Source organism: Leucopleurus acutus, assembly GCF_964270905.1.
Source record: "Leucopleurus acutus genome assembly, chromosome: 7".
Classification (NCBI taxonomy): domain Eukaryota; kingdom Metazoa; phylum Chordata; class Mammalia; order Artiodactyla; family Delphinidae; genus Leucopleurus; species Leucopleurus acutus.
The window spans coordinates 75,077,095-75,099,634 of NC_139150.1; the positions used below are offsets into that span (position 1 = coordinate 75,077,095).

The 22,540-nt window shown below is 43.0% G+C and overlaps 1 protein-coding gene across 1 annotated transcript in view; it reads left to right on the forward strand.

Moving 5' to 3' along the window:
* Positions 1-22,540, forward strand: part of TEK (TEK receptor tyrosine kinase) — a 103,965-nt gene that overhangs the window by 77,884 nt on the left and 3,541 nt on the right. The window contains exons 14-21 of the mRNA XM_082843548.1: positions 7,610-7,764; positions 9,282-9,492; positions 11,925-12,035; positions 14,377-14,567; positions 15,117-15,230; positions 20,272-20,342; positions 21,292-21,332; positions 22,213-22,309. Of these exons, the coding sequence (XP_082699674.1) occupies positions 7,610-7,764; positions 9,282-9,492; positions 11,925-12,035; positions 14,377-14,567; positions 15,117-15,230; positions 20,272-20,342; positions 21,292-21,332; positions 22,213-22,309 (991 nt within the window). The remainder of the gene's footprint in view (positions 1-7,609; positions 7,765-9,281; positions 9,493-11,924; positions 12,036-14,376; positions 14,568-15,116; positions 15,231-20,271; positions 20,343-21,291; positions 21,333-22,212; positions 22,310-22,540) is intronic.

The following is a 22,540-nucleotide window of genomic DNA, read 5'->3' on the forward strand; positions in this document are numbered from 1 at the left end:
ATGGTAGTCCGAGTTTTCTTTTACTTTTCAGATCCAGGTTATGATGTCTCCACATCCACTGTTAACCTCCACTCCAGAGAGAATAAGCCCTTTGAGATAGAGATCGCCCAGAGTGCCAAGCACACGAGGCCCAGTGTTTGCGATTTTTTGAAATTGAAATATAGCTGATGTAATGTACAATATTATGTTAGTTTCAAGAGCACTACATAGTGATTTGACATTTGCATATATTATGAAATGATCACCACAATAAGGCTAGTAACCATCTGTCTCCATACAAAGTGATTACAATAATCTTGACTACATTCCATATGCTGTATATTACATCCCCGTGGCTTATTTATTTCATAACTGGAGGGTTGTACCTCTTCATCCTCTCCAGTGTTTGTGATTGGTAAAACCTGTTGAATGTAATTAGTGAAAAAGGACCCCGGGGGTGGGAAGAACTGCAGCTCCTGGAGAGCCTTCCCTCTGAGGTCTGTCTGAAATTGCACTTCCTTGCCCTCTGTGCTATACAGCTTGCGCAAGGGAATGTAGCTAGAGGGACATTAGAGGGAAATGGTGATTTCTGCAAATTTATAATTCAGACCAGAGTATTTTTACAGAAAATGTTATAGCACTAAACACTTCTTGGTTCTCTTGGGGCCTACCTAGGGCTTAAGAAGTAAAATCAAGCAAGCCCTGTTCTCAGTGCTGATTCTTTGGAACATGTTTGAAATATGCAAGGAATGATGGGTCTGCCAATCATAGAGAATTGTATTCAATAGTTTTCACCTGACACTCGTAATAAATGCATAATTTCAATAGTTACTTGTGTTTTGGTAAAACATGTACAGGCCCTAAATCCAAGTTATAAATAAAATACTAAGAGAAAAATTTTAAGACAAGATGTAACAAAACTAAACAACCCTCATCATCCCATTTCAGACATCTCTTTATGCACGTATAAAACGGAGATAGAAGGAAAGGTAGCTAATCACAAAAGAATAATTGTTAAAAGATAGGATCATGCTCTACATGCTGTTTCTCATAAAAATACATTGAATTTATCTTTATTTGAATTTAAATAAGGGAAAGAAGTGGAGGGGTTATACCATAGTCTTTAATAGTTTATTTTGACCTGAGCCCAAAACTTAATGGTTTTTCCTCTCTCTCTCTTCTTTCCTTCCTTCTTTCTTTGTCCCATTGGTATCCTCAGGTTTTCTCTATCAGCTATTTTTTTTAACATCTTTATTGTAGTATAATTGCTTTACAATGTTGTGTTAGTTTCTGCTGTATAACAAAGTGAATCAGCTATATGTATATATATATCTCCATATCGCCTCCCTCTTGTGTCTCCCTCCACCCTCCCTATCCCACCCCTCTAGGTGGTCACAAAGCACCAAGCTGATCTCCCTGTGCTATGCAGCTGCTTCCCATTAGCTATCTATTTCATATTTGGTAGTGTATATATGTCAAGGCTACTCTCTCATTTCGCCCCAGCTTACCCTTCCCCCTCCCCGTGTCCTCAAGTCCATTCTCTACATCTACATCTTTATTCCTGTCCTGCTCCTAGGTTCATCGAAACAATTTTGTTTTTAGATTCCATATATATGCGTTAGCATACGGTATTTGTTTTTATCTTTCTGACTTACTTCACTCTGTATGACAGACTCTAGTTTGTTTGTTTTTATGGCTGAGTAATATTCCATTGCATATATGTGCCACATCTTCTTTATCCACTCATCTGTTGATGGACACTTAGGTTGCTTCCATGTCCTGGCTATTGTAAATAGTGCTTCAGTGAACATTGTGGTACATGACTCTTTTTGAATTATGGTTTTCTCAGGGTATATGCCCAGTAGTGGTATTGCCAGGTCATATGGTAGTTCTATTTTTCATTTTTTAAGGAACTTCCATACTATTCTCCATAGTGGCTCTATCAATTTACATTCCCATCAACAGTGCAAGAGGGTTCCCTTTTCTCCACACCCTCTCCAGCATTTCTTGTTTCTAGATTTTTTGATGATGGCTATTCTGACAAGTGTGAGGTGATATCTCATTGCAGTTTTGATTTGCATTTCTCTAATGATTAGTGATGTTGAGCATCCTTTCATGTATTTATTGGCAATCTGTATATCTTCTTTGGAGAAATGTCTACTTAGGTCTTCTGCCCATTTTTGGGCTGGGTTGTTTGTTTTTTTGATATTGAGCTACATGAGCTGCTTGTGTATTTTGGAGATGAATCCTTTGTCAGTTGCTTCATCGGCAAATATTTTCTCCCATTCTGAGGGTTGTCTTTTCGTCTTGTTTATGGTTTCCTTTGCTGTGCAAAAGCTTTTAAGTTTCATTAGGTCCCATTTGTTTATTTTTGTTTTTATTTCCATTTCTCTAGGAGGTGGGTCAAAAAGGATCTTGCTGTGATTTATGTCATAGAGTGTTCTACCTATGTTTTCCTCTAAGAGTTTTATAGTGTCTGGCCTTACATTTAGGTCTTTAATCCATTTTGAGTTTATTTTTGTGTATGGTGTTCTAATTTCATTCTTTTACGGGTACCTGTCCAGTTTTCCCAGTGCCACTTATTGAAGAGGGTATCTTTTCTCCATTTTATACTCTTGCTTCCTTTATTAAAGATAGGTGACCATATGTGCATGGGTTAATCTCTGGGCTTTCTATCCTGTTCCATTGATCTATATTTCTGTTTTTGTGCCAGTACCATACTGTCTTGATTACTGTAACTTTGTAGTATAGTCTGAAGTCAGGGAGCCTGATTGCTCCAGCTCCTTTTTTCCTTTCTCAAGATGGCTTTGGCTGTTAGGGGTCTTTTGTGGTTACATACAAATTGTGAAATTTTTTGTTCTAGATCTGTGAAAAATGCCATTGGTAGTTTGATAGGGATTGCACTGAATCTGTAGATTGCTTTGGGTAGTATAGTCATTTTCACAATGTTGATTCTTCCAATGAAAGAACATCGTATATCTCTCCATCTGTTTATATCATCTTGAATTTCTTTCATCAGTGTCTTATTGTTTTCTGCATACAGGTCTTTTGTCTTCTTAAGTAGGTTTATTCCTAGTTATTTTATTCTTTTTGTTGCAATGGTAAATGGAAGTGCTTCCTTAATTTCCCTTTCAGATTTTTCATCATTAGTGTATAGGAGTCCAAGAGATTTCTGTGCATTAATTTTGTATCCTGCAACTTTACCAAATTCATTGATTAGCTTTAGTAGTTTTCTGGTAGCATCTTTAGGATTCTCTATGTATAGTATCATGTCATCTGCAAACAGTGACAGCTTTACTTCTTTTCTGATTTGGATTCCTTTAATTTCTTTTTCTTCTCGGATTGCTGTGGCTAAAACTATGTTGAATAATAGTGGTGAGAGTGGGCAACCTTGTCTTTTTCCTGATCTTAGTGAAAATGGTTTCAGTTTTTCACCATTGAGGATGATATTGGCTGTGGGTTTGTCATATATGGCCTTTATTATGTTGAGGTAGGTTCCCTCTATGCCTACTTTATGGAGAGTTTTTATCATAAATAGGTGTTGAATTTTGTCGAAAGCTTTTTCTGCATCAATTGAGATGATCATATGGTTTTTCTCCTTCAATTTGCTGATATGGTGTATCACATTGATTGATTTGCATATACTGAAGAATCCTTGCATTCCTGGGATAAACCCCACTTGATCATGGTGTATGATCCTTTTAATGTGCTGTTGGATTCTGTTTGCTAGTATTTTGTTGAGGAGTTTTGCATCTATTTTCATCAGTGATATTGGCTTGTAGTTTTCTTTTTTTGTGACATCTTTGTCTGGCTTTGGTATCAGGGTGATGGTGGCCTCATAGAATGAGTTTCAGAGTGTTCCTCCCTCTGCTATATTTTGGAATAGTTTGAGAAGGATAGGTGTTAGCTCTTCTCTAAATGTTTGATAGAATTCACCTGTGAAGCCATCTGGTCCTGGGCATTTGTCTGTTGGAAGATTTTTAATCACAGTTTCAATTTCAGTGCTTGTGAGTGGTCTGTTTATATTTTCTATTTCTTCCTGGTTCAGTCTCGGAAGATTGTGCTTTTCTAAGAATGTGTCCATTTCTTCCAGGTTGTCCATTTTATTCACATAGTTGCTTGTAGTAATCTCTCATGATCCTTTGTATTTCTGCAGTGTCAGTTGTTACTTCTTTTTCATTTCTAATTCTGTTGATTTCAGTCTTCTCCCTTTTTTTCTTGATGAGTCTGGCTAATGTGTTTATTAATTTTGTTTATCTTCTCAAAGAACCAGCTTTTAGTTTTATTGATCTTTGCTCTCATTTCCTTCATTTCTTTTTCATTTATTTCTGATCTGATCTTTATGATTTCTTTCCCTCTGCTAACTTTGAGGTTTTCTTGTTCTTCTTTGTCTCATTGCTGTAGTTGTAAGATTAGGTTGTTTATTGGAGACTTTTTTTTTGTTTCTTCAGGTAGTATTGTATTGCTATAAACTTCCCTCTTAGAACTGCTTTTGCTGCATGCCATAGGTTTCCTGTCATCGTGTTTTCATTGTCATTTGTTTCTAGGTATTTTTTGATTTCCTCTTTGATTTCTTCAGTGATGTCTTGGTTATTTAGTAGTGTATTGTTTAGGCTCCATATGTTTGTATTTTTTACAGTTTTTTCCCTGTAATTGATATCATAGTGTTGTGGTCAGAAAAGATACTTGATAGGATTTCAGTTTTCTTAAATTTACCAAGGCTCGATTTGTGACCCAAGATATGATCTATCCTGGAGAATGTTCCATGAGCCCTTGAAAAGAACATGTATTCTGTTTTTTTTGGATGGAATCTCTTATAAATATGAATTAAGTCCATCTTATCTAATGTGTCATTTAAAGCTTGTGTTTCCTTATTTATTTTCATTTTGGATGACCTCTCCATTGGTGAAAGTGGGGTGTTAAAGTCCCCTACTATTATTGTGTGACTGTCCATTTCCCCTTTTTTGGCTGTTAGCATTTGCCTTATGTATTGAGGTGCTCCTATGTTGGATGCATAAATATTTACAATTGTTATATCTTCTTCTTGGATTGATCCCTTGATCATTATGTAGTGTCCTTCTTGGTCTCTTGTAATAGTCTTTATTTTAAAGTCTATTTTGTCTGATATGAGAATTGCTTCTCCAGCTTTCTTTTGATTCCCATTTGCATGGAATATCTTTTTTTCATCCCTTCACTTTCAGTCTGTATGTGTCCCTAGGTCTGAAGTGGGTCTCTTGTAGACAGCGTACATATGGGTCTTGTTTTTGTATCCATTCAGCCAGTCTATGTCTTTTGGTTGGAGCATTTAATCCATTTACATTTAAGGTAATTATCGATATGTAAGTTCCTATTACCATTTTCTTAATTGTTTTGAGTTTGTTTTTGTAGGTCTTTCCTTCTCTTGTATTTCCTGCCTAGAGAAGTTCCTTTAGCATTTGTTGCAAAACTGGTTTGCTGGTTCTGAATTCTCTTAGCTTTTGCTTGTCTGTAAAGGTTTTAATTTCTCCGTCGAATCTGAATGAGATCCTTGCTGGGTAGAATAATCTTGGTTGTAGGTTTTTCCCTTTCATCACTTTAAATATGTCTTGCCACTCCCTGCTGGCCTGCAGAGTTTCTGCTGAAAGATCAGCTGTTAACCTTATGGGGATTCCCTCGTATGTTATTTGTTGCTTTTCCCTTGCTGCTTTTAATAATTTTTCTTTGTATATAACTTTTGATAGTTTGATTAATATGTGTCTTGGCGTGTTTCTCCTTGGATTTATCCTGTATGGGACTCTCTGCACTTCCTGGACTTATTTCCTTTCCCATGTTAGGGAAGTTTTCAACTGTAATCTTTTCAAATATTTTCTCAGACCCTTTCTTTCTCTCTCCTTCTTCTGGGACCCCTATAATTCCAATGTTGGTGCATTTAATGTTGTCCCAGAGGTCTCTGAGACTGTCCTCAATTCTTTTCATTCTTTTTTCTTTATTCTGCTCTGTGGTAGTTATTTCCACTATTTTATCTTCCAGGTCACTTATCCATTCTTCTGCCTCAGTTATTCTGCTATTGATTCCTTCTAGAGTATTTTTAATTTCATTTATTGTGTTGTTCAGTATTGTTTGTTTGCCCTTTAGTTCTTCTAGGTCCTTGTTAAACATTTCTTGTATTTTCTCCATTCCATTTCCAAGATTTTGGATCATCTTTACCATCATTATTCTGACTTCTTTTTCAGATAGACTGCCTATTTCCTCTTCATTTGTTTGGTCTGGTGGGTTTTTACCTTGCTCCTACATCTGCTGCATATTTCTCTGTCTTCTCATTTTGCTTAACTTACTGTGTTTGGGGTCTCCTTTTCACAGGCTGCAGGTTCGTAGTTCCCTTTTTTTTTTTGGTGTCTGCCCTCAGTGGGTGAGGTTGGGTCAGTGGCTTGTGTAGGCTTCCTGGTGTAGGGGACTGGTGCCTGTGTTCTGGTGGATGAGGCTGGATCTTGTCTTTCTGTTGGGCAGGGCCATGTCCAGCGGTTTGTTTTGTGGTGTCTGTGAACTTACTATGATTTTAGGCAGCCTCTCTGCTAATGGGTTGTGTTGTGTTCCTGTCTTGCTAGTTGTTTGGCATGGGGCGTCCAGCACTGGAGCTTGCTGGCTGTTGGGTGGAGCTGGGTCTTAGTGTTGAGATGGAGATCTCTGGGAGAGCTCTTGTCAATTGATATTATGTGGGGCCGGGCAGTCTCTGGTGGTCCAATGTCCTGAACTCGGCTCTCCCACCTCAGAGGCTCAGGCCTGACACCAGGCCAGAGCACCAAACCCCTGTCAGCCATGTGGCCAGGTATGCGGGGGGGAGTTTCTTGCCTTTTGGGAAGTCTGAGGTCTTCTGCCAGCGTTCAGTAGGTGTTCTGTAGGAGTTGTTCCACATGTAGATGTATTTTTGATGTATTTGTGGGGAGGAAGGTGATCTCTGGGTCTTACCCCTCCACCATCTTGAAGGTCCCCCTGCAATAGGAGCCTCCCTTGAAGATGCCAAACTCCACAAGAGCAACAGGTGCAGAGGCTTTTTTTTCAGAGGTTTTGCAGATTGTTGTTTTTTGTTTGTTTTCCTTTGTGCTTCGTCTAGTTTCAGTTTTTCACAGGGTGCTTCATGCAGAGGCCTTGCATCCGGCACTTCAGATCAGAGTGCGTAGTAAGAAAATCTCCATCAGCTCTTTAAAACAAGAAAAAAGCCAAAGCAGACACTTTGCTCTTTAGAGTTGCAGAGCTTTAAAGCTTTTCTAGGTGGTTAAATTGTGCAGGGAGGTTTAGTCACTTACCCGAAGTCATAGATCTAATTAGCCATTCTCACTATTACTCGGTAATGTTCATCTGCTTGGGCCTGTACTTGGAAGTGAAAGTTGAACAAAGGACAACAATTAGTGATTAGCATGTTGCCATTTTAAAAAAATGCCTTTTGCGCATTTCTTTGAACTTAGAACAGCCCTGTGAGTCATCTCCATTGAGTTCCAGAAAATAAATGAGTAGCCCAAGGTCACCTAGCAGGGCTCAGGCTGGGCTCAGGCTGCCATTACACTCCCATTACACTGTGACTTCTCCTGCAGATGGTCTTGGCCTCTCTCTCTACCAGACTAACCTGCTCCTTCTCCTGTGTTCTCCGGCACAGCCCCAGCAGACCTCGGAGGTGGGAAGATGCTGCTGATCGCCATCCTTGGCTCAGCGGGAATGACCTGCCTGACGGTGCTGTTGGCCTTTCTGATCATGTTGCAGTTGAAGAGGGCAAACGTCCAAAGAAGAATGGCCCAAGCCTTCCAAAACGTGGTATGTCTCATCTTCCTAATAGTAATAAGTGCAAGTCCACATATATGCAGAACCTTCATTTTAAAGATGTGGGCCAAAAATTTTACCTGTAAAGCAAATATTTCCCTTAGGCAAGTTTCATCTTTTCTTTGTCTTCCGTTGTGAAATAGGAGATAAATAGCATGACTATATGATTTCTTGTCCAAATCAGAACAATTCTAAGAATGAAAAGATTGCTCTTAATAAGTATGCAGGAGACCAAGCCTAAAGCAGGACTACTGCCCCGTCAGAAAGAGAATACAGTCATACTAGTAATAAGTCACCAGCGAGGGTAATCTTGTAATATAAGGAACTGAACATTTTTGGTAATGAAAGGGCATAAGGGTAACCAGACCTCAGAGTGATAGGTAATGAAGATTTGCACTAGACCAGTTTTCCCCACATTTCCCTGTTTCCAGTTTCCATTTTGTACCTCTAATACCTCTTTCAATTCTATTATCCCTCCTATATGTATGGATTACATATACGTGTGTATCTCCATTCCTGTGCACCCTTCGGTCTGCAGCCATAGTTCATGGTGCTTGGCATGGCCTCTTTCTTTCATCTAGGAATTTTGACCAGTAAAAAGTTTAGAAAATCATACTTTACCTATAGGCACCCTATTTGAGTCCTTTGCTCTACTACAGCCTGAACATTTCTCTAGTTCGTGGTTTCAGGCTCTGTAAAATTAATCTGTACCCAACTTTATTGATTCTGTATATGAAACATTGAGTACAATTACATATTCCAAATGAGGTATACCTTCCTGTACATGAGTCCCTGAGATTCCCTTCAGTACAGAACAGCTCCTTGCCAGAGCTGGCTCAACTCAGGCTGTCCCTGTAGAGGAAGGACCAGCAAGGGAGTAGAGAGTGCTAGAGTGCATCATGGTACTGGTGCTTTGTCCTGATACCATCAGCAGCCACTGAAACTCAGGAGAAAAGGAGACACCCTGTTGGGTTTTGCTCTAAGCATCAGTCATCTTGGGGCCAGTGTCTGCACCAGAGTGGGCCTGAGAGATTCTGAGCTTTAGGAAAAGTTGGAGAGAGTGAGTAAGAGCCAAGAATAGACCAAGATGACACTAGGAAACAAAGCTCTCACAGAGGTGTGTCCTGTGACTGACCCAGATAGGTCTCTGAGCTCTTTTCCAAATCAGAACTCAACACCGGCTCATTCCACAGCAGAGTAGAAACTCAAGTGTGACTAACTCAGGGATGTGCTATTTCGTGGCATACATGCTCTTATCCTCCCCTCCCTCACCTCTGCAGACATAACTAATTGATTGTGGCGTGCTTTGCCACTGAGGCCTGTGATCGTGCCCATGCAGCTCTATAGGCAGCCACTTCATCTGAATGGGCCTGTTCAATGAACCCTATTTCCATTTTCATTCTGGAATTGGATACAGTATTTCTTTTTTCACCCAGTGTGGGTACAAATCAGGAGGTATTATGTATCTTAAAATTATGAAAAATCCTGACACAAAACCATTATTTTTCTAGCGGGAAGAACCAGCTGTGCAATTCAACTCAGGAACTCTGGCCCTGAACAGGAAGGCCAAAAACAACCCAGACCCTACAATTTATCCAGTGCTTGACTGGAATGACATCAAATTTCAAGATGTGATCGGGGAGGGTAATTTTGGCCAGGTCCTGAAAGCTCGCATCAAGAAGGATGGGTTACGGATGGACGCTGCCATAAAGAGAATGAAAGGTCAGCGCTTGGACTGCTCGAGTCAGCATTTTACTAGGGTGGGGGGACAGCTTGACTTCCTGTTGAATCTTTCCTCTAAGGTCTTACACCCTTTAAACAAAAAATTGGCATGGTGTCAGATAGAGCTGTTATGTGCAACTGAAGGTGATGTTTCCTTTGAGGGTCAGGATGTAAACATGAAGGCATAAGCGATTTAGATACCGCTGTCTTGATTCCTTGGGATGTGAGAATACAGATTCTCTGTCATACCCTGCTGACTTTGGGGGAGCATTATTTTTCTTAATCCAGTGGTTCTCAAAATTGAGGATGCATCCGAATCACCTGGAAGGCTTGTTAAAAAACCAGATTCTTCGGCTCCACCCCACAGTTTTTGATACAGTAAGTCTGGCGCGGGGCCACAGAACTTGGATTTCTAATTAGTTCCCATGGGATGCTGATTCTGAGGCTTGGGAGACCACACTTGGCAAACCACTATCTTCATGGTTTATCTGCATCAACATTCCTAGAAATATCGTTAGAAATGCATCTACTGGGTTTCTCCCCCTCATGGTTCTACTGTATTCTAATTTCTGGGATGGCGCATGAAACATCTGTGTTTTTAAGCTTGCTTAGTGGCTCTTCTGCACACTCAAGTTTGAAAACCCTTGATGTATGGTCAACAGGAGCTAGATCTTTTCCAGTTGTGTTCAAGACTGCTTGGGGGAAGAAAAAAAAAAAAAAAAGACTGCTTGGGGCCTATCCATTTAATCAGATCTTCTGAGAAAGCAGAAAGACTTGTTCCCTGGCAATACTAGCTGTCTTCTCTTCCGGATGAAAGGACAGTTTAGAAATGACTGCGAAGCTGCACTGTTGCTTTTACAGCACACAGGCTTGAAAAGTGGCGTATTAGAGCCAGCAATGTAATTACTAGTTTCATTGGGCAGCTCCATAGTAAGGACTCTCTGAGGTTGCTGATGGGTTTTCCTTCTTTTTGACGGCAATATTAAGCCTAAGATGACAATTAACCCTAAATCTTTTCAAATCATTGTTGTTTTCCACATCGCTAGAAAACACTATGTCAGAAAATGAACAAAACAAAATAAACACAGTATCATTTATGCTTAGAGACAGTAATGTTTCTAAACACACACACACACACACACACACACACACACACACACATACACACACACACACACACACACACACACACACACACACACACACACACACACACACACCCCTTGCTTAGCATCCAGAAATCCCTTTTTCATTTTGCTACTTTAGTTACAGGGAGCTTTAGGAAGCAGTAAAAATAGTGAGAGGAGAGAGGGTGTAGAACTTCGTAGCATCAGTTTTTTTGGCATCTGACCTGAGCTGATTGTCTATCTCATGCCCATGTGAAGAGGTAGAATAGCTTAACAGGGCACCAGGGCAGACACTTTTTGCAGGAAAAGTCATGCATGCAAAGAGGGCAGCTACTGACAACCTTATTATAAAGAGCTTTGTTTTTTAAATGCTTCCAAGGTATTGACCCTCAGGTCCCTGTGGTATAAACAGGGTCCTTGACTTGGAATTGCCTACTTGTCAGCCTTATGGGTACCCTTAGCCCATATGAAACAATCCCATCATTTCCAAGCATGTTCAGGGATGCACATGGCTACCAGCTCCCTTCTCACCCTTTCCCCCAATGTTATTTCTTCAAAAAGCCATAATAGCATACTGTCACCGACTCAAGGCTGATCAGCCAGTTGTGCACTGGCCAAAGAGCTTTCTCTTCAGCCTGACTGGTGGTTCTCCCTCTGATCAAAGTGCTAGCGGACAGATGGAATGAAAGGATCAGAAATAAATGCAACCGTTTCCTGACTACCAAGCAACTTCTATGAAAATGTCATTGAGATTTGAGTTTTTTCAGTAGGACTGAAAAAAATTTTTTTTATTTTATGAAAAAAATAAAGTTATCATAATAAAGCAAGGTGTGTACACTACTGGTGATGTTTCACTACAACTTTGTTTTTATCCCTGAGCATATTTGTCTCTGGACGGTAGAGTTAGCTGGGAGAGCCAGAGTCTAAGAATGGACGCAGCTCCATCTCGACCACATCATTTCCCTGGGTATTTGAGAGCTTCAACAGGAAAACTTCAGAGCAGTGGTTCTCAAGCAGGGGTGATTTTGCCCCCGGGGGGACATTTGGTGATTTCTGGATACATTTTCAGTTGGGCTACTGGTATCTAGTGGGTCAGGTCAGAGGTGCAGCTAAACATCCTACTTTGTACAGGACAGCCCCCAACAATAAAGAAGCATCTGCATTATAGTCATCTCTGATTTCTATACAGTTTCCCAGACCTAATGGTGGCTGAGTGTACCTGAAGGTTCTGGGAAGCAGAGGGGGGACAGTTGTTTCTGAAGAGGTGTAACAGAAAGGGATCACTACTCTTTACTTTCTTCCCAGAATATGCTTCCAAAGACGACCACAGGGACTTTGCTGGGGAACTGGAGGTGCTTTGTAAACTTGGACACCACCCCAACATCATCAATCTCTTAGGAGCGTGTGAACATCGTGGTAAGATGCTCTTTTCCTGTCTTTCCTGCCAGATTGTTTTTTTTTTAAAAAAAAAAAAACAGGCACATTCCATATTGAAATTAGGAAAGACAGTCATGTAAGATTGTTATCTATCTTTTTTTTAAGTTGCAGTTTCAGTCTGAATGTCTGGTCCCATTAATAGATCGTGCTGAGATTTAGTATCTTTTTGAAGGTAGATCCCAAGGCTGAATCTTTTGGCCTCCGATGTGGTTCAGCTATTACTGCCCAAAAAGATCCATGGCTCCTACATGCCTCTACCTTTGCTAATCCAGAGGTTTTCTCAGCTACTACTAAGTGGATTGAGGCAGCCCTCAGCACCAGGAAGAGTGAAGTAGATTGGTTCTTGTTAGTTGCCTACCTTTTCATTTTCCCTCCAAACCCAAGGAACTGACATTCTGAATGTTAAATCTGTGAATGCCATTAATCTACTGTAATGTGAAAGCACTGGTGATGCTTAGGTTAAAATAATAATAAGCTTATATCTAATAGTATCAATACTTTGTTTTTATCCAAAACAATGTCCTGTGCAATAACACTGAAGTTTTACAACTGTCCTATGTCACACATACTCTTAAGTCCAACTTATATGATTAATTCAAGTATTTACTGAGTATTTCCTATTGTAATGCGTGTAATTGGCTGTGAGTGAGTAGGTAACAAGAAATCTTTCATGGCTTTACCTCTGCTTGCTACCTGGGTTTGTAGGTCTAAATCTATGCTTAATCTTAATTTCTCATGGAAAAATTTGCTCCAACAAAAAAGCTCCACACAGTAATTATTTACAAACTTGACAACCTCTTGTTGACTTTGCAGTGCAAATACCAACAATGGAAAAGAGACTACTTCCTTTTCCTCAATTTATTAAACTAAAAATACTGGTACTTCAAACAATATATCATTCTGTGATCCAATAAGGGTGTAATTCTGAAAGCCAGATCATGTCTCTTAGGTTAAATAATGAAGTAATGTCATTTATTTTTGAGCTATTTCCTGAGAACAGTAATCAGCATGGGACAGCAGTAAATGAAAGTTAAAAAAAAAAAGAAAAAGAAACCGACAACAACAGAAGAATGTACATCTTTTAAAATTTTGCTCTCTCGTCACATTATTGGTTGGCTCTTAAAATTTATAATTCAGTAAAGAAGTGAGGAAGCACATTCACACCAGAATTGAAGTATATCTTTCCTTATAGTACAACAAGATTCAGTGCTAGATTATATTGTTGTTGAGAATTTCACTTTCTTAGAATATCTTTGAAGTTTAAATTCATTCAACATTAAAAAAAAAACCCAAATAATTCACCTTTAAAAGACAGTAAAACCACTTTACTTTTCATGGGCTCCACAGATCAATGTTGTTATCAAAGCAGCTTACATTTTATTAAAAAGGAAAAAGGAGAAAGCAATTTGGAATAAAAATAAGACACTGCACCATAGTTTCCTCTAGGAACTATTTTGTTTTATTTTTTTCCTAAAAGGTTGGGTTTTCTGGTTTCTGTAAGCAAAAATGCAATCCCTGACACTAGACTCTGCTGACTAGTGACCTACTCAGCAATATAGTGACTTATTCCAGATTTTAGGGAGGAGCAGAAGGCAGGAGAGAGAGAAATTACCTGGTGTGGGTCCTTCTGCTATGGATATTGAATCATTGTTTTTTGATTAAAAAGAAAATAACCTCGGGCTTCCCTGGTGGCGCAGTGGTTGCGAGTCCGCCTGCCTGCCAATGCAGGGGACACGGGTTCGCGCCCTGGTCCGGGAAGATCCCGCGTGCCGCGGAGCGGCTGGGCCCGTGAGCCGTGGCCGCTGAGCCTGCGCGTCTGGAGCCTATGCTCCGCAAAGCGAGAGGCCGCAGCGATGAGAGGCCCGCGTACCGCAAAACAACAACAACAACAACAACAACAAAACGTCAGGAAAAGCTAGATTCATACTGGAATAACATGCCTGGCTCATATTAGGTTCTTGATATTCAATATTGATTGAATAAAAAAATGAAAGGTGATGTGGACTAGCTGTCTTCGATCGTCTGGAAGCAAATGCTTTGATTTCATTCTACTAGTGTCACCGAGTAGGTGACAGGAAGCCCTCTATGTTTGGTAGAGGTGGGGAGGGGAACCCCGAGAGCAAGCACTTTAAGTATTGCAGGAATGATGTCACTTGTCTTCCTCCTGGCCCCAGCATTACCGAGGTTGGTACCACTAGATGTGTAACTTTACGATAAAACAGAGGTTTATAAGCATTTCCCGAGAATCATAGCACATCTCAGAAATATCACAGCAGCTTAGGGTTACCGATAAAGTGGTGCTCTCTCCCTTCCCGCACAGGCTACCTGTACCTGGCCATCGAGTATGCCCCCCACGGCAACCTCCTTGACTTCCTGCGCAAGAGCCGAGTGCTGGAGACGGACCCCGCGTTCGCCATCGCTAACAGCACCGCCTCCACGCTGTCCTCCCAGCAGCTCCTCCACTTTGCAGCAGATGTGGCCCGGGGAATGGACTACTTGAGCCAAAAACAGGTTCGTCTTGAGGACCTTGCTTTGGACATCTTTCCTCTGAAGTTCTCTCTGGAATCAGAGTTTAGATAAGTTTGTACATTTGTTTTTGGTCGCTCTCTCTTCCTTAATTCCTTCTTACAATCTTCTAACTTTCATATCTTTGCTAATATTCCATCTCTTTATGTAGAAGTTCATGCCCAACACTGACGGTATGTTTATCTAGTGACTCTCATCATGTATATTTGGTGAGGTGCCTTCACCGATCTTAGCTTGGCATGGCTCTAAATAACGCACAGTAGCAGAGGCCATTCATGGCAGCTGGAAGATTTCATGACCTGGTTTTTCTCCCAGGTTGCTCCTCCAGAGACATGTGGATCATTCGGCAGAATCCACTCACTGAGCATTTAGGAGAGGAACTTTAAGGGAACTGGATTCTGGTGACTTTTGAAAACCCCTTTTCACACTGACCTCTCTGTTTCCCAAAGCTCTTGCCCCTAGGCAAGAAACAAAATGGAGTGAAAAAGCAAATGCGATGCTGAAAATACATGATTTTTTTTTTTTTAATTTCAGTTTATTCACAGGGACCTGGCTGCCAGGAACATTTTAGTTGGTGAAAACTACGTAGCCAAAATAGCCGATTTTGGATTGTCCCGAGGTCAAGAAGTGTATGTGAAAAAGACGATGGTAAGTTCAGAACAGACGCCGATGAGATCCTTCCGGGGCACCCCTCCCTCTCCTGATGTCGTTTCTCTTAGAATACCATCTTTCTGTGACGACTGAGGCCTCTGACCGTTTTCCGCATTCGATAATGCCCTGGCCCAGCAAACATCCTTTCTCATTTTTGATTCCTAAAATGACTGGAGGGTCCACGTTTACCCATGAAGAAGGCCCTGTCACATGTGGCCAAGTAATTGAACGTGCAAGCCTAGTGCTGCAGGGACCCAGGTCTACATCCAGCCCAGACCCTGAGGTCTGGTCTCACTCAGAAACCTCTGGAGAGTTCCCACAGTCCCCTTTTGCACAGCAAACTTAGGAGGGGGAAAAAGACACTTAATATACCTTCTAAAACATCAAGGAAATCAATGAATGGGGTTCCTAAATCCCAAGGATGCTCTAGAGAGAAACCTATAACTTCTAAAGGCTCATATAAGATTTCCCTCTTTGCCAAAAGTTCTCTGCTCACTTTTCAAGCCCCGATCAAATCCACTTTCACCTAATGATACCTAGTCTCCTAAACATTCATATTTTATCTTCAAATACGAGCTCCCGGGAGAACCTCACCACAGTGTTAGAAGAGAGAAGCTGGACTCATTCTGCTACTTTTGTCCGCCCTAGAATCATAAAGCCCTGGACATGCCACATTCCTGGACATTAGTGCTGTGCCGACAACATGCCACCACCCTCTGCTTGCCCTGAGCGGGTGGGCAATGCAGGGTGTTGGGGGTGACACACCCTGTAGTCTTTGCACGTGTTGGGTAGGTCCAGTCCACTGGCCTGGCTCTCCCAGCATTACCCGGGCTCAGCTTTCTTGGGATGACTCCGGTTCTTATAACATATAGAGGGTCCTTTTACTTTTGTGGGTACCAAATTGCCTCCTAGCAAGGCTCAGGCTTCTGTGTTTATCCTCAAGCTCAGGTTTCCTTTCTCTTCAATATCCTTATTTTAGTTACTGACAAGATAACACAGAAATAATACTCAAGAATGCTTTCAAGAGGAAATGGTCCACAGTTCACAACCTGGACACGATTAATTTATTTTATTCTTTACCTATTGCCTTCCCCAGACATACATTCTTCTCCATAGTTACAATCACAGTGAACCTAACCACTTTGGAACTTTCCACTCCCTTTTTGGATGAGGTTTCGAAGGTAGTCTTCTTTGGTTCTTAGAGACCACCATGCCCCTGGTCCTGTATACTTATTAACATCAGCACTTTTTGGAAGCCAGAGATGCCTCCCTGAAGGCTGGTTTCCAGGAAATATTTTTTTTTCCCTAAACTCTTCAGATTTGCCCCACTCAAAGCAGACTTTTCTCTGGGAAGGAGCTGGGCTGGTCTTAAAGAAGCAGGACCTACCACCACTCACCCATCTACTCTGGCTCTCCCCACTCCTCCTTAGAATCCTTTTACCTCCATCACAGAATCCCTCTCCTTCCTTCACTCTGGCGTGGGCGGGGTGGGGGTTTGCCCCAGATGAGGGGAAAGAGAGGTTAACACAGTTTAGCCCCGTAATCCACGCATCTTAGTTGGTTGCTTTCCTTAGGCCCCCAAAGCTAAGGTTGGTTTTCTTGGCATTTCATCAAGGGTAGGGATTTCTGTATCTTGGGGAGCTTAGGAGGAGTGCTTAGAGGGGCAGAGCCCTGGTAGGGCTCAAGTCTATCTCCCAGCGGAAGGGCAAAGTGTGCAGTGGCAGCATGGGGTCTGGGGAGGAAAAGGAGAGGGTGAGGGTAGGGGAAGGAAAGAGAAGGGATTGGAGAGGAGCAACCTCCCTGCAAGAAGGGTGCAGTATAGCAAGATACCATCTGAGGGCAGAGGAGCCACTTTCTCGGGCCTTTTTTTTTTTTTTTTTTTCCGGTACGCAGGCCTCTCACTGTTGTGGCCTCTCCCGTTGCGGAGCACAGGCTCCGGACGCGCAGGCTCAGCGGTCATGGCTCACGGGCCCAGCCGCTCGGCGGCATGTGGGATCTTCCCGGACCGGGGCACGAACCCGTGTCCCCTAGCATCGGCAGGCGGACTCTCAACCACTGCGCTACCAGGGAAGCCCTGGCCTATTATTTAAGTCAGAGATTTTCAGTTCCTATTGCACCTAGAGTCGTCCGGGGAAATTAAAAAAAATACAGATGCTGAGTCCTACGGCTTAGGTATGCTGATTCAATTATTCTGGGGAGGGCATCCTTCCTCCCTTTTTTTTTTTAATTCCCCCAGGCGATGCTAATACTGGAAGTGTTGCAAACTAATGTACTTAAGTGATTTGGGGTTTTACTATCATTGATTAATATTATCGATGCCGTCAGCATGGATTTATTTATTACTATAATGTTTCATGCTTGTGCTGGGTTTGGGGATAATATTCAGACACAGTGTTCTCCTTCAAAGAGCTCAGAGACACATAATGAACAATCGTAACAGTGGATGAGGCTGAGGAAAGTGCAGGTGCCACGGGAACTCAGAGGACGCACACTGAAGCTTTACAGTAAATGTCAAATAGATATCGGAGATGTAAGAATGAGGTGGATGACCTGGAGGACGCGGTATATATAAAAATCGAGAGGCAAAGGAAAGCATGGAACCTGGGGCCATTAAGTAATTCAGTATGGCTGGAGTGTGATGCAGAAAAGAGGGAGAGTTAAAATGCAAGGCTGGAACTCTCCAAGGGAGTGGAAAGTTCCAAAACGGTTAGGTTCACTGTGATTGTAACTATGGAAAAGAGTGTATGCTTGTGGAAGGCAATAAGTAAAAACTAAAATGCAAGGTTGGAGTTAAAACGCAAGTGGGGATAAGGTCCTGAAGAGCTTTGGATGCCAGCTAAGGATTTGGGGACTCACCTAAGCATCGGGGATCTTGTGACAACAGGGACATTAAAGAACTTTAAGGAAAGGAACCACATGGTTCTACTTGCCATTTAGAGTGATTGTGGTGTGGAGAACAGGTCATTAGGGGGTGAAACTAGAGGCTGGGAGGTCCGTGGAGAGGTGGTTTCATCCGGCAGGAGATGATGGTGGCCGGCACCAAGGTGATAGCAGTAGGGACAGACACATGTGGGCAGATCCAAAAGCAGTCAAATAAAAAAAAAAAGGAAGAAGTGTGCATGGAAATCAGTCATTAGGAGGTCCGGGGTCCGAGGTCAGCTGGTTGGGAGTAAATGAGAGCAAAGACCAAACAGGAAACGGAGACAACTCTTTCCATTCCATAGCTGTGAAGGGGAAGGGAGAAAAACAGGTGACCGATGGGGTGGGGCGGACATAGAGAGAAGGGAGGCGTGGATGTTGAGGAGAACACTGAAGATGTAGATGTGAGAAAGGATCCTTTTTTTAAAAAAAGAGCAGTTTTAGGTTCACAACAAAATGGAGAGAAAGAGGTACGGCGATTTCCCATATACTCCCTACCCCACACGTGCATACCCTCCCCCATCATCAACATCCTCTGCCACAGTGGTACCTTTGTTACAGCCAATGGACCTGCACTGCCGTGCCATAATCACCCGAAGTGTATAGTTTACATCAAAGCTCACTCCCGGCGTTGTACATTCTATGGGTTTGGAGAAATTTATGACGACATATGTCTTTAATTACGGCATCTTACACATTTTCACTGCCCTAAAAAGCCTGTTTTCTGCCTATTCACACCCCGAACCCGACCCCACCCCTAGCAACCATGGATCTTTTTTGAGAAAGGATACTTTTATATGTAAACCTTAAAGTACAGGACAACCGTTTGGGATTTATGGTCAGAAAGAGCTTCAAAATAGTGCCAGTAAATAAAGAACTGGGAGAGAATTTCACATTCAGGAGTAATCCTTGGGATCCAGGTCAGGGCTGGTCTCATGGAAGGGGAGTCTGGGAGAATGCCTGCTCTGGTTTTGAGGGGGGCTGAGACAGATCCCCCAAATACTCCTGATTTTGCCCCACCCACTGGCTAATGTAAGCTGAAATGCCACTGTTAGAGCTTGGACAGATCTCTGGGAGGGAGGGATCCATCTCTCAGTAGGGTTCATGTACTCCTGGGGTGGGTCGAGAGGAAAGGAACTCAAATTCATAGCAAATTTGAGGAAACTAGGAATAAAACTCAGAAGTCAAACTTCATATTTTCCAGTCCACATCTCATTTTCCCCAGCCTGGACTCAGTAAGCCAAGAAAGGGGGCAAACCTGGAGGGAGTCGGGGCCAGGCACCCAAAGGGTGGGCAAGTGTCTCTCACCCTGTCTCCAAGCCCAATGCACGTGGCACTGGCTAGAAGTCATCACCTCCTCTGTGAGTCACAGGCACACTCTTCCCTTTGGGCTGAAATGCTCTTTCCTCCCCCATCCACCTGATGGTGCCTACACATCTTACAGAACCGAACTCATGTGTCCCCTCCTCTGGAAACTCCTGCACAATCCCCTCCAGGCACACGCGGTCTCCTGGCATCACTTTAGCCTTTCCTGCACTACAGCTTACTTCTCAGTTCCTAGGCCTGTCTCTCATTTCAGACCTCTGAGTGCCTCTGACAGCCACAAAGGGAATAACTGAGTGACTAGCAAAAGGACACACACGGGCTTCCCTGGTGGTGCAGTGGTTGAGAGTCCGCCTGCCGATGCAGGAGACATGGGTTTGTGCCCCGGTCCGGGAAGATCCCACATGGCATGGAGCGGCTGGACCCGTGAGCCATGGCCGCTGAGCCTGCGCGTCCGGAGCCTGTGCTCCGCAACGGGAGAGGCCACAACAGTGAGAGACCCGCGTACTGCAAAAAAAAAAAAAAAAAAAAAAGGGTGCACACATCGTTATTTTTCTTTATATGAAACTGTGGTATTGGCCCCTTGAGGTAAGTGGGACACTCACACAATTTGCAGGTCTTTGAATTTAAAAGCACACTTGTGGGTGGGACATGGGCAAAACAGTTCCTGAGTCTGCCACGCCTTCTGTCTGGGGACCTCCCCGTGGACTTGGGTGAGCCCCAGCTTCAGGCCAGCGGCGAGCCTTGGGAAGGGGCCCTGTCCAGCCTAAGCGGCATCTCACCTCGTTCTCTCCAGGGACGGCTCCCCGTGCGCTGGATGGCGATCGAGTCACTAAATTACAGCGTGTATACAACCAACAGTGACGTGTAAGTAAAGCCTCTCACTGCTGAGGGATTTTTTTTTTTTTTTTTGTCCCAGAAAAATACCCATTCGACAGAGGTTTTAAAGAGAAGCAGGAATATCGTATCCGTCTGGGGAATAAAGCTAATCACTAATCCCAGACTAAATGAAGCCACAGAGGGGACAGTTTTCCCCGGTGGCAGGCTTTGGGTTTCTTTCTGCATGTCGAGGAGTGACCTCAAGTGGTGAATTCCTCACCTCCAGAGGAGCAAGGGGCATCCCAGCCTTCCCATGGCTCCACTCCCCAGACTGGCCTCAACACAAGGACCTAGATCAGAGGTGGCGGCCCACAGTAGCTGCTGGGGGTCAGAGGTGGCAGGGATGGAAAGCAGACAGACACAGTGGGAACCATCTCTGCTTGCAGCCTGCGTGACAGGTCTCAGGCTGGAGGGGGACGGAAGGGTTGGGATTGAGGCCTGAGCCCTCTTGCTCAGGTTCCCTCTTTTCAGGAGGAAGAACTGAGGCCCAGAGTGTTACTGTGTCTTCAGTGTGTGCCTTTATATGTTCTCTCACATCATCTCTGCATAACTTTAAGAAATGGGTGTCCCCACTTTTGGAAGAATACACTAAGAGGCCTCGGGAGTTCTAGTCACTTGTCTCAGGTCACACGAGTATCAGGTGGCAGCGATGGGATCCGACACAGGTCTGTCTGGCTTAGAATCTCCTGCTTCCCACCTTGCGTTCTCTACCTAAAGCGAGTGGGAGCTCCGGCAGAGCTAACACTGTTTCCCTGTTATAATCCTTCCATTGGCCGAAGAGGAGATACATGCATGCTGTGTGCAAGGCCCTAGCCTAGGAAACGGACGTGTAACTTTTCCTCTTCTGACCTAGGCTTAGTCGCCCTGGCTTTCTGGGCAGAAAGTTGACTGGGCAACATGCGCGCTGATTATTGGTTTCCCTTTTGTCCCTCTGCAGATGGTCCTATGGCGTGTTACTCTGGGAGATTGTTAGCTTAGGTGAGTATCCATGTCTACCTACCACGTGAGGCTCTAGGCAAAGGGAGTGGGCCCCTCCCGGACTCCTTTACCACATGCTTTCATGGATAACGTGTACTCAGTGCCAACAGACACCACTTGGGAAAAGAACCTTACGGGTTTCCATGTTTGAGTGTGTTTATTCCCGTGGTTCTCTTTATGAAAGCCCTGTGTCTAATGTCATATTTAATACTAATAACCTGGTGGTCAAGAACTTCATTCCGAGTTGTCTCTGCTTGTGCACAGATGTCACAGAGCTGTCATAAGTTTACTTCTACAACTTGAAGACAGTATATTATGAAAAGATATTTTCTAAGGCCATTTAATACCATGTGAAAATGTGCGTGCCAAAAACCAGAAAAAAATTCCCATAATCTGTTTTATAAATATTACACGTGAAAAAAACTGGCAGGACTACACAGGATTTTAAAAATGTAGTTTTCTGCATTATTTTTTATATTTTCCACAATAAACATGTATTGCTTTTCTAATTAACATTGATAGATAAAATAGGAATTGCATAACATAAATACAGACTTCCAATTAGGAAAAAGATCCATGTCATTGGTACAGTAGATGTGCTATGTGTAGACAGACTTGGGGAAGAGGAATAGCACGGGAAGGAAGGAGACTGTGGTGGATCCTCTGCACTAAGGAGACGCCGCACAGGAGCACGGTCTGTAGCCGAAGTCCAGCTGTGACGTGCGGTAGGCTTGTGCCGGAGGAAGATCACACCGGGCGCTCAGCATTGCTTGACACACTCCTGTCTTTCTCCCAGCCCCTTGGCTGTATAGCCTCAGGGCAGGAGATGCTGCCTTCTGCATCCGAGGGGGCTTAGGGCGCACCGTTTCCTGTCTTCCAGGTGGCACCCCTTACTGTGGGATGACGTGTGCAGAACTCTACGAGAAGCTGCCCCAGGGCTACAGATTGGAGAAGCCCCTAAACTGTGATGATGAGGTGTAAGTCAGGCCTCACCCGGGGCCATTTTATCCTAACTTTCCCCCTGTACCTTTCTTGGACTAACTCTAATGAAGGAGCTATATCTGATACATGCACATATGTTTACCTATACGTACACACAGGCACGCACACACGCACACCCCAGATAGTCAGAAACAAGGGGGTTCTTGAAATTAAGACTGTGATGCAATGGGCAGGGAATAACAGCTTTCTAGGCATAGAAGTCCAGG